Source organism: Caretta caretta, chromosome 3, assembly GCF_965140235.1.
Source record: "Caretta caretta isolate rCarCar2 chromosome 3, rCarCar1.hap1, whole genome shotgun sequence".
Classification (NCBI taxonomy): Eukaryota; Metazoa; Chordata; order Testudines; family Cheloniidae; genus Caretta; species Caretta caretta.
The window spans coordinates 96,503,846-96,517,729 of record NC_134208.1 but is presented as its reverse complement, the minus strand read 5'-3'; the positions used below and the strand labels follow the sequence as shown (position 1 = coordinate 96,517,729).

General features: G+C 42.3%; 1 protein-coding gene across 2 annotated transcripts in view; it reads right to left on the bottom strand.

Annotated features, from left to right (window-relative positions):
- LOC125634206 (uncharacterized) overlaps positions 1–9,588 on the bottom strand; it is a 47,953-nt gene extending 38,365 nt beyond the window's left edge. The window contains exons 1-3 of one of the 2 annotated variants that reach the window (XM_048844636.2): positions 9,128–9,588; positions 1,465–1,555; positions 1,188–1,266 (exon numbers count right to left, since the gene is read on the bottom strand). In XM_048844636.2, coding sequence (XP_048700593.2) covers positions 1,188–1,266; positions 1,465–1,553 — 168 coding nt within the window. In that variant the 5' untranslated portion in view covers positions 1,554–1,555; positions 9,128–9,588. Of the gene's footprint in view, positions 1–1,187; positions 1,267–1,464; positions 1,556–8,355; positions 9,070–9,127 lie in introns of those variants that run through there. The other variant, XM_048844637.2, reaches the window with a different exon arrangement.
- Between the last annotated feature and the right edge of the window lie 4,296 nt (positions 9,589–13,884).

Genomic DNA, 13,884 nt, shown 5'->3' with positions numbered 1-13,884 from the left:
GGCAACAAACCAGCATGTCATACAAAATTATTTAAACATTGGTAAACCACCAACACACAATAAATCAAATGTCAGCTCCTTTAACCCACTTGATCATTTCCTTTTTCTGTCATGGTGGGCTATCAATAAAACATTTATGCAAGAACATGACAGACTTAGCAAAGTTGTGAAGCCCTAGGAGACAAAATACCTCATTTTGCTGACATAAGCAAAGTGAACAAAAATGCTTTTTCCATATTTATTTACATAGAAATATACTGAAACTTTTGAAAAATGATCAGTTTTCCTCACTAAATATATTCCCTCACCTAGATTAGTACATAGATTTAGGTGGGCTGCATGGCTCCTTTCTGCATCAAGACCTTTTTTTATTCTGCTATAGCTATGCCAGTATAGCTCCCCATGTGGACACTGAATTCTGGAATAGTAATCTATTGTGGAGTAACTATTCCAGAATAAAGTAATGTTTTCTCCTAAACAGAGTATACCCACAAAAAAGTTATACTTACATAGCTATAGCAGAATAATTATTCCATTATAGCTATGCCGGTCAACTTCCCCATATAGACAAGTCCTTGGTTACTAACTTTAGCTTTGTTCTCCTGGTAAGATCAGGGCTGTATATCAGTAGATATGGCCAGTTTAGGCAACAAACTTTTTAAAGGGACACAGTCAACTTAAAAAAAAAACCAACAAAAACTAAAAGTTCTTCATTATTGTTACAAGTAATACTTAAATTTACTATAATTAAAAGATTTTAGAAAGTATTTATTGTCTTTTTTCCCTGTTTATACATATGACAGCATTTTTGTAGTCAGGCCTCAAGCCTTTATCACATGCTTAATTTTAAGCTCATGAGTAGTCCAACTGAGTATGTGCAAGTGTCATTGTAGAATGAGAGTCTTAACAATTCGGTTTCCCATTTTGTCGTCTTTCATTCGACAACAGGAGTAAGGATTTTTTTTTAAAATTGATTGTAAAGTCAGAACACTTGGCAGGATGACTTAGAACAAGTGCAATAGCTGAAACTATTTTAACTCATTCTTTGATACTGTGTTTCAAGTTGACACAATATTTCATTTTATTTACAAAAAAAATAGTGCAAAAAAGCTACAGTATTTGATAGAAACAGAATAGACCACAGAGTTATTCACATGAAAATAAAGTTGTATAACTGGAAAAGTTACCTGTAGCTTTTGAAGCAAGTGCTCAGTTTCAGAGGTAATGCGGGGCTGAAGATCAGTGGCTTTTTTAGTCTGTTCACGCGTGATAATGAAAAGTTAAGGTCAAAAAGTGATTTTAAATTAATTACATAAAGTGCAGAAAAAGTTATTTTTTAATCAAAATCATAACACTCAACAGTTAAAATGTTTTATGCAGCTTGTGTGATCTTAATGTATTTCCAAGATAAGTTTTTCTTGCGTATATTTATCTCATTTTTTAGCAAGGTATATTGAAGGATATAGAAAATTGGCTTCCAGTTCAAGGAAGTAGATTTGTTGCTGGAGGTTCTTGATGTATTCAGATTCTATACTTAAAGTTGTATTCTCCATTGCTAGAATAGATTAATTCAAAACTATGTTTACATTGTAATTATCAATCAACAAAATATTATACTCATAATGTAGTCTCCCTATGCTAAAATGTCTCTATTAAGCCTATTTCTTCTACTTATCCTAGTATATTTTCACACTTACTGATGATAATGGTGTGAAGTACACTGTAATGCACACTTCCTAAAGGTGAGTCAGTTACTACCGTTATGTATAATATAAATGCTAAGAACAAGATGACTTCCAACTCAAACAACAGGAAAAACCTTATTTAAGTTTACCCAAGGACCAAAACCTGTTTTTTTTCTAAAGAACTTATGCCTAATATGTAAAATTTATAAACAATGCAGGCAGAATTACAAGATTCTGCTTCTCAACAATTAGTGAAGCTAAGGTTTAAACACACATCTCCTAACCTGGTCAGTATTTAACACACACGAGTATATGCTCCCTACAAAAGGTGCCAATGACAAGGGCTCTCTTCCTTTCATCCTTCTTAAATCTGCTACTAGTTAAATTCTTTACCCAATGACTTGAGCTTTTCACCACTCTTCTGCCCTCGAATCATAAGACAGGTAGGGACCTCAAAAGGTCTTCTAAGTCCAGTCCCCTACACTTGAGACAGGACTAAGTATTATCTATGCTATCCCTGACAGGTTGTGTCTATCCTGCTCTTAAAAAAACAGAATGGTGATTCCAAAACCTCCCTTGGCAATTTATTCCAGTGTTTAACTACCCTAACAGTTAGGATTTTTCCCTAATGTCCAACCTAAACCTCCCTTGCTTCAATTTAAGACCATTGCTTCTTGTTCTATCCTCAGAGGTTAACAAGAACAATTTTTTCTCCTTCCTCCTTGTAACAATATCTTACGTACTTGAAAACTGTTATCTTGTCCCCCTTCAACCTTCTCTTCTCCAGACTAAACAAACCCAATTTTTTCAATCTTTCCTCATAGATCATGTTTTCTAGACCTTTAGTCATTTTTATTGCTCTCTGGATTTTTTTCCAATTTGTTCACAACTTTCCTGAAATGTGACATCCAGCACTGGACACATTATTCCAGTTGAGGCCTTATCAGCACAAAGTAGAGTGGAAGAACTACTTCTTGTGTCTTGCTTACAACACTCCTGCCAATACATCCCAGAACGATTTTTGCTTTTTAAAAACAAACAAAAAAACACAGTGTTACACTGTTGACTTATATTTAGCTTGTGATCCACTATGACCCCCAGCCTACCCCTCCCTAGGCAGTCATTTCCCATTTTGTATGTGTGCAACTGATTGTACCTTCCCAAGTTGAGCACTTTGCATTTGTCCTTATTGAATTTTATCCTATTTACTTCAGACCATTTCTCCAGTTTTTCCAGATCATTTTGAATTTTAATCCTATCCTCCAAAGCACTTGCAACTCATTTCAATCCTTTCATTAATTCGTTTTATCCTAAAAACAAACAATCCCCCCACCCCCCAAAATTCCTTGTCCTCACCTTAAAGGCACTATATAAATTTCACCCCATACCTATAACTCTACTCTTATTTATCCAACCTGCAAATCACTCTCTCTGTTCCTTCCAGTCCTTTCTCCCTCTCCTTTCTTTCATGCTGCTTTCTAAGAAAGCAAGTCTCCCTCTCAGTTTGCATTGCTCGCTCACTCACTCACTCTGTCATATTCCTCCAGAAAACCAACCTACACCAAGGAATGCTTTCTTACTTCTCCCCATATCCAATGTTCAATTTCTAGCATTCAGATCAAATAATTACAGGTGTGTACAGTTGAATATGTAATTATACTGAAAACTCACAGGTGCCTTTTGTTGGTCAGCTGGAAATGATTCAGTGCTTATTTTTTTACATTTTTAACTGTTCCTATAGTGCAATGCATATCAGTATAAACAGATTCAGGAGCCATGCAACAGAACTTTACTTTCAATGACATTAAAAATGGCAAATTCAAAACTGATAAAAAGAAACACTTCTCCAAACTATGTGTAATTAGACTGTGGAACCCCTTGCTATATTATCTCACAGAGACCAAGAACTTAGCAAGAGTCAAAAAGTTATTGGACACTTATACTGATAAGATTAACCAGTTACAATACTAAATGCTAACAAATATTTTTGAAGGGATATAAAACCTCATGCTTCAGGTTTTAAACTAATCTGTATTAGGGATTAAGATGAAACCTTTGGCGCGGGGGGGGGGCAGATTAGCCCGCACCTGCCTACTGCAGGGTTTGTTGCACCTTCTTCTGAAGCATTGGGTGCCGGACATTGTTAGAGACACGATACTAGAAGAGACGGATCATGGATCTGATCTAAATGACAATTCTTATGTTTCTACTGTTTTTAATAATTCCAAACATTTACCCCTGGGAGAATTCTTCACCACTGCGCATGTGCAGAATTTATGTCCCCAGTAGATTTCTCTGCTTCCCTGCAGAAAAATGACTCTGACAGGAAAGCAAAGGGAAGCCACAACAGTGGTCATGCGACCCTCCCCAGCAGTATGTTTCGGGTGCCCGGGGCAGCCGGCAGAGAGATAATTCACTGTGGGGCAGAGAGCAGGACTGTGGAAGACCCAGCTCGTGGCTCCTATCCTTTGCTGGATTCAGCTGCTAGTCCTGGCTGGGCTAGGGAAGACAGGACTTCCTCTTCCCCTGCACAGCATCCGGGGCTGGGTCAGACCCACCCCCAGATTTCTCTCCCAGCTTCAGGAAGCTCTGCAAACTCCCTCCCTGTACCCATTGCTCCTCAGCTGCAGGGCAAGGGATCCCTGTACAGGGAGCTGATCCCCCATCCACCATGCATCCAGACACCCTCATATCCAGGCCCTTCCACCGAGCCTCACACCCCTGCACTCAGAACCCCCTGATGAGCCCCACTCCCACTGCACCTAGACCACCCTGATGAGCCACCCACACCCAGACCCCCCACCAACCTCTATATCCCCCACACCCAGATCCCACCTTCACCTCCTGCAGAGTCCCATTACTGTTACACCCAGAAACCCCCAACAAGCCCCTGTACATCAAGATCCTCCCCCACACTCAGGTCCCCCACTGAGCCACCTGCTTCCAGATTGTCCCACACTGAACCCTTTCACACTAAGCCCCTCCACCCTTGGATCCTGCCTTGCTGAGCTGGCCTGCCCACACCTGGTGCACCTGGCACGGAGGGGCAGGGCCCTGGGTGTTTCTGGGGCAGGCCTGGTTCTCGTGCTGTGTCAGGGTTGGATGCAGCCTTCCCGCTGAGTCCATGTCCCGGCGGGAGCTGCACAGTGATCTCCCACCTCTGCGCAGCCAGTGGCCTGTGCTCCCCAGTGCTATGTTGAAGCCTCCACTTTTATTTGACAAATAAAATTTGCAGAATTTTAAAATAATGTTCACTGAATTTTTATTTTTTTGGCATAGAATGCCCTCAGGAGTAATACATTGTAAAGTACATCTGCCATAGCTCCTAAGGATGGAGTAGTGCCTGTTTTATCATTAAAATATTCATTAAAGAAAAAAGGTACCATAGTGTTATATCATGATATAAGAATACCTTGGCCAAATTACTTCAACATAGTTGTTTCACATCATAACGTGAGATTGCTTTAGCTATAAGAGAACAGCAAAATTATTTGTAATGAAGAAACTTTTGGTGCAATATTCTGCTCATCCTACTCATATAAGCTAATAGGCTATGCATAAAATTGCATCTTTAGAAATCTGGTCTCAAGAGATCAATGGGTGTGAGTATGAAGAAGTGTTTCTAAGATTCAATTTAAGGATACATTTGGAAACAGTGGATATAGGGTCTCTATCCTAGCACAGTCTTCGTGCAAATGAAGATTGCATACTGTGCTTTCTTGGATGTACCCTGTACTTACACGTGGCCTGATATGCCTTAGTCTTGCACTATGATCATAAGTGCTAGAACTAGGGGTGCTGACGTACTCCCTGGCTTGAAATATGATTTCCATTATATACAGGATTTATAGTTTGGTTCAATAGCTCTCAGCACCCACACTATACAAATTGTTCCAGCACCCTTGACTGTGATATACATCACATAGGGGATATGTGAAATCCAGCATAAGAGTTTTCAGTTCTAAAAAAATGAGGATTGAGTCCTTATAGTGCAAGATCATAATGACAGAATTATTTCAACCTAGAGAGACTACTTTGTGACAAAAGGAAATCAATTTTTTTTTTTAGCACTCTATACCTTTTGCCCTTCTGTTACAGCTAAAGAAAAGATGGCATTGTTAGATTATACAAATGTTAAAAGATCATTTATAAATTCTAGAATTGCTAAACTACTCATGAAACAGCTGAATTTTATGAGTCAATTCAGAATGAAGTAATAAGCAAGCGTTTAAAAAATGGTACAGCTTACCTACCTTCGATGAAATGTGATTTTTAGAAGCAAAATAATCAGTGCTGTGGTGTTAGGTACTTGTAAAGGTTATTAAGGAATTTGAGGGAAAGGCAACAGCAGATTTATTTGAAAATACAAAACAGCTGAAGGCCTTATGGGAAAGCTGTACTGAATTAATGCTTGTTTAGTTTGGCAAAGGGTTGCCACCTGGGCAGTTTATTGCTAGCTCAGGCTGGTGCCTCACCTCATAAAAGCCAGATGACATTAAGATGAAGCCAACTTTTTAAAAATGATGTTTAATAAATAAAAATAAAGCCATTGTATAGCAGAACATGTAAGATTCCCTTCCCTTGCTTTTCTGTTTGGAAAAAAAACCAAGCAAACCCCAAAACTCTGAAGCAAGCAGGGATTTCCCTAGACCACCTCCCCTAATTTCCCTGAACCCCCCCCCCCCCCCGAGTTACACACAGTGATGGCAATTTAGTTGTTAGTTGGAAATTTGAATTGAAATTGAAACATTAATACACACTTTAAAAGCATATACAGTATATGAGAAAATACTTATACCTGAAAAAGCATAATGGGTTTGAAAACTATGAACAAAGACTAACATCCTCATACAACTGTTATTTATGACAATGTCAGCCCATTTGTTTCAGCTATATTGGCCTACCTAATAATTTTAAATGATTATTTATAAGCAAGGTCTGAATGAGCTTTTCCCTAACAGCTAGTGAAGAGCCAGGGGACAGTGGAAAGGCTTCAAGAGCAGATTGCATTTAGATGAACACACCTACTCTGCCTAGGTATCCAGCAGACAGAGCTGTGCTGCCCAAGTGATCAATTTTGGCTGGTGTGGGTTACAAATCACTTAAGTATTAAATGTGTGGGTCATGAAATTGTGTTACCCTCATTGTAAGAATAAAGGGCAGCAGAACTGTACTTAGCCTGACTGAATGAGGGGGTTCTCTCTCCCTCAGTGCTTAATTTGTGCTAGGGCTTGCCAGGGCTGAGCCCCAACACTCTAGGCTTGGCAGTTCATAGCCCTCGGATCTCTGGGCTTGTCACATCAGTTATGAAAGTAACAAACTTGCTTGAGCCCTCGCACCTTTTTCATTACAAATTAAGCACCGGTCATCCTCAACTGAACTGCACTCCCTAAGCAGGAGGTTTGGATGCCATATCCTAGGGAAGAAAGAGAGGGTAGGGCACAGGTGTTTTGCTTGGTGGTGTGGGCTTTGCCATACTGGGTCAGACCAATGGTCCATCTATCCCAGTATCCTGTCTTCCAGCAGTGACTATTCCAGGTGCTTCAGAGAGAATGAACAGAACAGGGAATCATCAAGTGATCCATCCCCTGTCGTCCACTCCCAGCTTCTGGAGAACAGAGGCTACGGACACTCAGAGCATTGTGTTGCATCCCTGCCCATCCTGGCTAATAGCTATTGATGAACCTAACATCCATGAATTTATCTAGTTCTTTTTTGAACCCTGTTATAGGTTTGGTCTTCACAACATCCCTGGCAAAAAGCTCCATGAGTGACTGTGCATTGTGTGAAGAAATACTTCCTTTTGTTTGTTTTAAACTTGCTGCCTATTAAGTTCATTGGCTGATCGCTGGTTCTTGTGAAGTGAAGGGATAAATAACACTTCCTTATTCATTTTCTCCACACCAGTCATTTTATAAGCCTCTATCATATCCCCTCTTAGTCATCTCTTTTCCAAGCTGAAAAGTTCCTAGTCTTTTTAATCTCTCCTCATATGGAATCTGTTCCATACCCCTAATCATTTTTGTTGCCCTTCCCTGAACTATTTCCAATTCCAATACATCTTTTTTGAGATGGGGTGACCAGAACTGCACACAGTATTCAAAATGTGGGCATTTCATGGATTTATATATTAAAAGTGGAGGAGCTTAGTTTGCCAGACTGATCAGCTAAATCAATACTGAAAACCCATATGAAAAGACTGCAAAACACCATGCCTCTGGACTGCATCAACATGCAGAAAGCCTTATAAGCCAGTCACTGTCAAAGCCAATTTTAGAAGAACTTAATGAGGCTGTTAAGAATGCTGGAGATGCAACTCAGTTTATGTGAACCAACATGGCTGTTGCATCATACCACACACTACAAAGTGGAGGCCAATGTTAAGTGCATTGTCATTTGTTAAGCCTGAAGTTGGACACTTAGGGTAACCAGATGTCCCGATTTTATAGGGACAGTCCCAATTTTTGGGTCTTTTTCTTATATAGCTCCTATTACCCGCCACCCTCATGCTGATTTTTCACACTTGCTGTCTAGTCGCCCTATGGGCATTGGTTTCGAACAAGACTGGCAAATGCTTGCTATCTTTCTGAAAAAACTCAGCTGACTCTCCAGAAGCATGTGGTGCAACAGTGAAAGACTCAGCAGCTGAAAAAGTGAAGAACACTCTCACCATATTCAAAATATGCGCATACATGGCTGATGAATGCCCCAATGCAAATAGGCATCAAATATTAAGACACTGTGTATGTTATCTTGATGTCCGTGATAGGCCAGTAGATGATTTTTAGGTGCTCAGGTTATAGAAGACACATCAGCTGCATCTGCGACATCTTAGAAGAGTTAAATGCTTGTCAGTTGAACCCCAAACAGATGGCTGCTTCTGCATTTGATGGAGCTACAAACTTCTCTGGAAGACATAGTGGAGTACAAGCCTTTGCTCAGAGAAAAATGTACCCTTCATCTCTCCTATACACGCTACAGAGGCCATCTACTCCAGCCAGCATTAGTATGAGCTGCAGACTCTTCAAAAGACATTAAAAAGCCATAAATTTAATGGCGTTTTATACTATTTTTTTCCAGCAAGAGTCCAAAAGACGTAAAAACCACCTTCTAAACACGTCGAAAGGAGCAAGAGCCCCCGCTCCGGCCAGCCCCCGAGCTGGAGCCGGCGAGCGGGGGGGAGCGCGGCTCTGACCCGAGAGGAGGAAAGGGGACAGCGCCTCCCGCGGTCCGAGCCAGGTCGGGCCGGTTCCCAGGACCCACCCGTGGCGTCTCCTCACGCCGGCGTGGCGGGAGGCTGAGGGCTCTGAGCCCCCACAACGGCCCAGGCCCGGCTCCCCCGCCAGCGCTGACGTCACGGCGGGAGCTGCGAACGATGGGAAGCTCCCACCTGCCAACGCCGGCAGCCGCCCGGCGCCGAGTCACCCGCCCCGCCCCCTCACCTCGCTCGCGGCAAGTCTCTTCGCTGGGGGCGGGGGTCTTAGCGGAGGGACAGGCTGGGCGCGACTGGGCAAGTTGGAGGCGCCGCCGCACGCGGTGTTGGTTGCCAGGGTAACCAGCCCGGCCTAGGGAGCCAGCCTCTTCCGTTGCCGGGGGTGCGGCCGCGCGCCGCCTCCGGCGGTCTGTGGGGTCCCCGCCCCCGCGCAAGGCGGGGCTGACGGGCCGGGCTGACGGGCCGGGCTGGTTCTGTCCCGCAAGTGCCGAACCGGGCGCTGTGAGGTCCCCGGCGCGCTCGCGTGAGCTGGGCCTGCTCGGTGACGGCTGAAGGCGCTGCCGCGAGGGGCGCGGGGCGGGGCAGCATCTGTGCGGGGAGGGGGGGCGAACCCGCACGCACGAGGAGCCAGGGGCCGAGCCCCTGGGTGGTAAGAACGAGGGCGATGCGCCGCCGCCAGTGGGGGCGGGGAAACCCCGGGCGGGGGCGTAGAGGGGACAGCCGCCCACCCACGCTAGGTGAGCGCTCTGCCGTGGTGGCGGGGGCGGTCCCCGGCAGCCGGGTGCCTCTCAGCCGCTGCGGCGCCGCAGGGCTGTGTTCTGAAAGGCGCGGGGGCGGCCCAACGCCTCGCGAAGGTTTCGCTTCTCTCTCTGTCTCCGAAAGCAGGTTATGAGCTGCTCAGGGATATTGGTTTCAGTGGAAGATTTTACATACCTGCCCCCGAAACACGAGTCTTGTCATACATGATTTTTTTTAGTGTTGTTAAGAATCCCTTTCCAGTTACTATGTCTGCCTAAAGCTTCAGAGCAGTATCCACATTTGCCTTCGCTAATGCTGTTTGCGTGAAGCACACACTTGCCTTTCTCCACTAAGTATCAGAGGAACAGCCGTGTTAGTCTGTATTCGCAAACAGAAAAGGAGGACTTGTGGCACCTTAGAGACTAACCAATTTATTTGAGCATGAGCTTTTCTGCGCTACAGCTCACTTCATCGGATGCATCTGATGAAGTGAGCTGTACAGGAAAGCTTATACTCAAATAAATTGGTTAGTCTCTAAGGTGCCACAAGTACTCCTTTTCTTTCCACTAAGTATAGTTTCACTCCTTTTTATTTACTTTTTAAAATGTTTTATTAGTTTTAGCACTTCATCATTTACCTTCATTACTTTTGTGCAGATGGATGTCATTAATTTACATTTTAATAATCAGTGGAAAATATTAATAGCTACTAGTAGCTTCAGCAGTCACACCTACACTATTTCTAGTAACATTTCCTGTTTTTCAATTGTGATTTTGTAATCTATAATTTTTATTCCTAAATTAGTGTTCATATTCCTTTTTTTTTAATAACACAAGTCTGTTCTTTGGGCTCATAAAACTTCAAGGCTGCCTGAGTTCTTGGGTTAGTGCTAAAACTTCTTTGCTTTCCTTTGATCTATCATTGGCCCTTGGCAACTGTTTTGTATCTGTACCCAGCATTTGAGTGTATTTCACCACTTGTGAGTAGAATTTGTTTCCCAAATATTCAGTAAAGGCCAGATTTTTAAAGGTTGAAAACACCCAGCTGCTTCTGAAAATCTCACTAGTGACCCTAAATATCTTTAGAAATCTGATCCTAGGGGCACTATGCTATCTTGTATGAAATCTTTCTGAAAGGCAATTTCTACTGTAATTTTTACTCAATATAAATACACAACTACAAGATTGGCAACCACAAGAATTAAAAAATCATGAGTTATGCACCCCAAAGTCAGGGAAGCACAGAGGCAGGAAGCAGGGCCATCCTTACAGCAGAGCCCCCCACTGGAAGCAGAACAGAACAGCTGATGGCTGGTAGGCCAAATGAAGGCCCTTGTGGTCAAGTTGGCCCATGGGGCTGCCTTCTGAAGAATACAGCTAGTGAGATTCCATTTTGATTTTAGCCACTACCTGCTCGTTAGCCACTTGTGATTAAAATCTTATCTTTTTTACTCTGTGCTCCCAGGAAAATTTAACTTACAAACTCCCCAAGTCCCCATCATCTCTTACGCTTTCCTTACATTGATAGTAGTGTTAATGAGTCCATGACTGCGATATCAGCAATGGTGTGAGGAAAGTCTGGTAGACTGCAACAAAAACATTTAAAGTTAGCTGAAAACATTGTGATATTGTCTCAGCATACATGCATAGTTCATGCAGGACTCATTACCTGATCCAGAAACATCCAGAAATAAGGTGTGGCAGCTACTAGATATACTCTGTATTTGTTTCTGAAGCAGTAGCATGTTTTCATTGTAGGCAAGCCACCTGGCTGGTTTACTTACCCACTGGTTGAGCCAATCAAGCCTCACTGGGAGAAATGTTAGAAATATGTCTCCTTAGGCTAGCCAAGTGTCTTCAGTGGCTCATCAATGCAAGAGCATGCAGGTTGTCTCTGAGTGATGGTTTTGTTGACAGCACTGGGAAGTGTTTTGAAAAGAAGGCTGACACTGACATTCTTAAGTAGCCAGGTACATATACTATAGTGTATATTATGGCCACATAATAGAGGTTTATGGCTGGATTAACAAAGGTACTTTGGCAGCTAAATCAGGGGTTTGGGCTCCACAGCAATTCACAGAACTCTCCCTGCACCCTGTAGGTACCTAAATGCACTCATTTGACACCTACATTTTCAGGAATAGAAGTTCCCTAGACACTGACGTTTTTACCTCTGATCATAAACACTTTGTCCTGTGGATGCCTACTTCCCACCTAAGACCCAGAGCAATTCATGAACCAGGGAAGATAGGCAGGCAAATACCTAAATTGCATGCAGGGCCTGATCCAGTAGGTATACGCTGAGACTGCCTACCGGAGCTGGTCTCATTCAAAATCTGCCCAGACAAGGTGGTGTTACTGCTCACCTTATAACTTTGAGCCCAGTGGCTAGAGCACTTACCTAGGATGTGGGAAATCCCACATTTAGTTCCCCCCTCAGTAGAGGGGGAAAAAGATTTGAACAGGGATCTCCCACATCCCAAGTGAGTCCTCTAACCACTGTGCAAGAAGTTGTAAGATGGGCACCACCGCATCATTCAGCCATTTTGTGTGGAGTGAGGCAGACATCTGCCTAGCTCATTCTCCCAAGCAACAGTTTAGAAGCCTATGCTACCTGACGTGAAAAGAGGGGTTCCTGATTGTGAATCATCCACACAGCTAGGCACCTCCCTGCAGCCCAGACTTAAACTCTGTGAGAAGGGCAGCGTTTAGAACCCAGGCCTCTCCTCACCATCTCCCATTGGCTGGCTTAGGCAGCTCCATATCTAGCATGCCATGTTTTACATAGGACATTCTTGTTAATATACCTCAGAATATTAGCCTTTATTGTGACTGCATCACAGGCTTGACTCATATTCAATTTGTGATTTACTATCACCCTCAGATCCTTTTCAGCAATATTGCCACCTAGCCAGTTATTCCCCATTTTGTAGTTAGATAGGGAAAAAAAAATCAAATTTACAAAGTGAAGTACTTCGCACTTATCGTTATAGATTTTTGTCTTGATTTCAGACCAATTCTCTAATTTGTCAAGGTTATTTTGAATTCTAATCATGTCCTCCAAATCACCTCCAACTTCCACCATGCTTGAGGTCATCTGCAAATGTTATAATCATACTCTCCACTCCATTATCCAGGTCATAAATTAAAATATTGAGTAGTAGTCCAGATACTGGAATGACCCCTAAAGGATCCCACTTTTATGCCCTCCCAGTTTGACAGTGAAGTATTGATAACTGCTTTTTTAGTATGGTCTTTCAAACAGCTGGACGCCCACCTTATAATAATTTCAGCTAGCCCACATTTCCCTAGTTTGCTTATGAGAATATCATGTAGGACAGTATAAAAAGCCATACTAAAAATCACCTGCTGTTCACTAGGCCAGTAACCCTGTCAAAGAAGGAAGTTAGGTTGGTTTAGCATGATTTGGTTTTGACAAATCCATGTTGGCTCTGCCTTATAACCCCATTATCCTCCCCCATTATTAATAATTTGTTCCAGTATCTTTCCAGGTATCAAAGTTAGGCTGATTGGTCTATAATTCCCAATCAATCATCATTAATTATGCCAGTTATAATTAACTCGGGCTTCAGCAACCATTATGGACCAAATATTTAGGTCTGTACACAAAATGATCATAACTATACAATCACAAGAACTGTACACATTAATAGCCTGCTAACTATTTGTACAAGAAACGGAGTGCATATTCATTAGAAAAGGAAGCCCTTTCAGTTAATCATGGAATTTTGGTCTTCAGGCTCACTTATCTCTAATAATCACTGTTTAATGTTAATTTTATTTAGTTAACTTTTCCCTTTTCCTGCCCCCACCAAAATACTTGGGATGTTGTACAACATTCTTAAATGCAATTAAAAAATAATAGAAATCACCCTTTAAAAAGTAAAACAAATTGAAGCAGTATTATATGGATAATTTAAGTCCAAAACTATTTAAGAAGTCAAAAGAAAGCAGGTGCTTTAAACTGCAACTAGTTTATTAGGTACACAGGAATTAGTACTATTCATGTACAGACTGGTTTAGAGACAGATACATCTCATCCAGCTCAAATCTTGGAGCTGAATGATGAGCAAGTTCTTCCTCCTGCTTCTTTTCATACGGTCTGTCAGCTAGAGGCTCCATGCAGATTTTCTTATTTTCTGTCACTAGCTTTCTGATGAAGAAACTGGCTCAATGAGAGAACATTTTGTCCATTAATTGAATTAATGGCCTAGGACTTCATTATCTC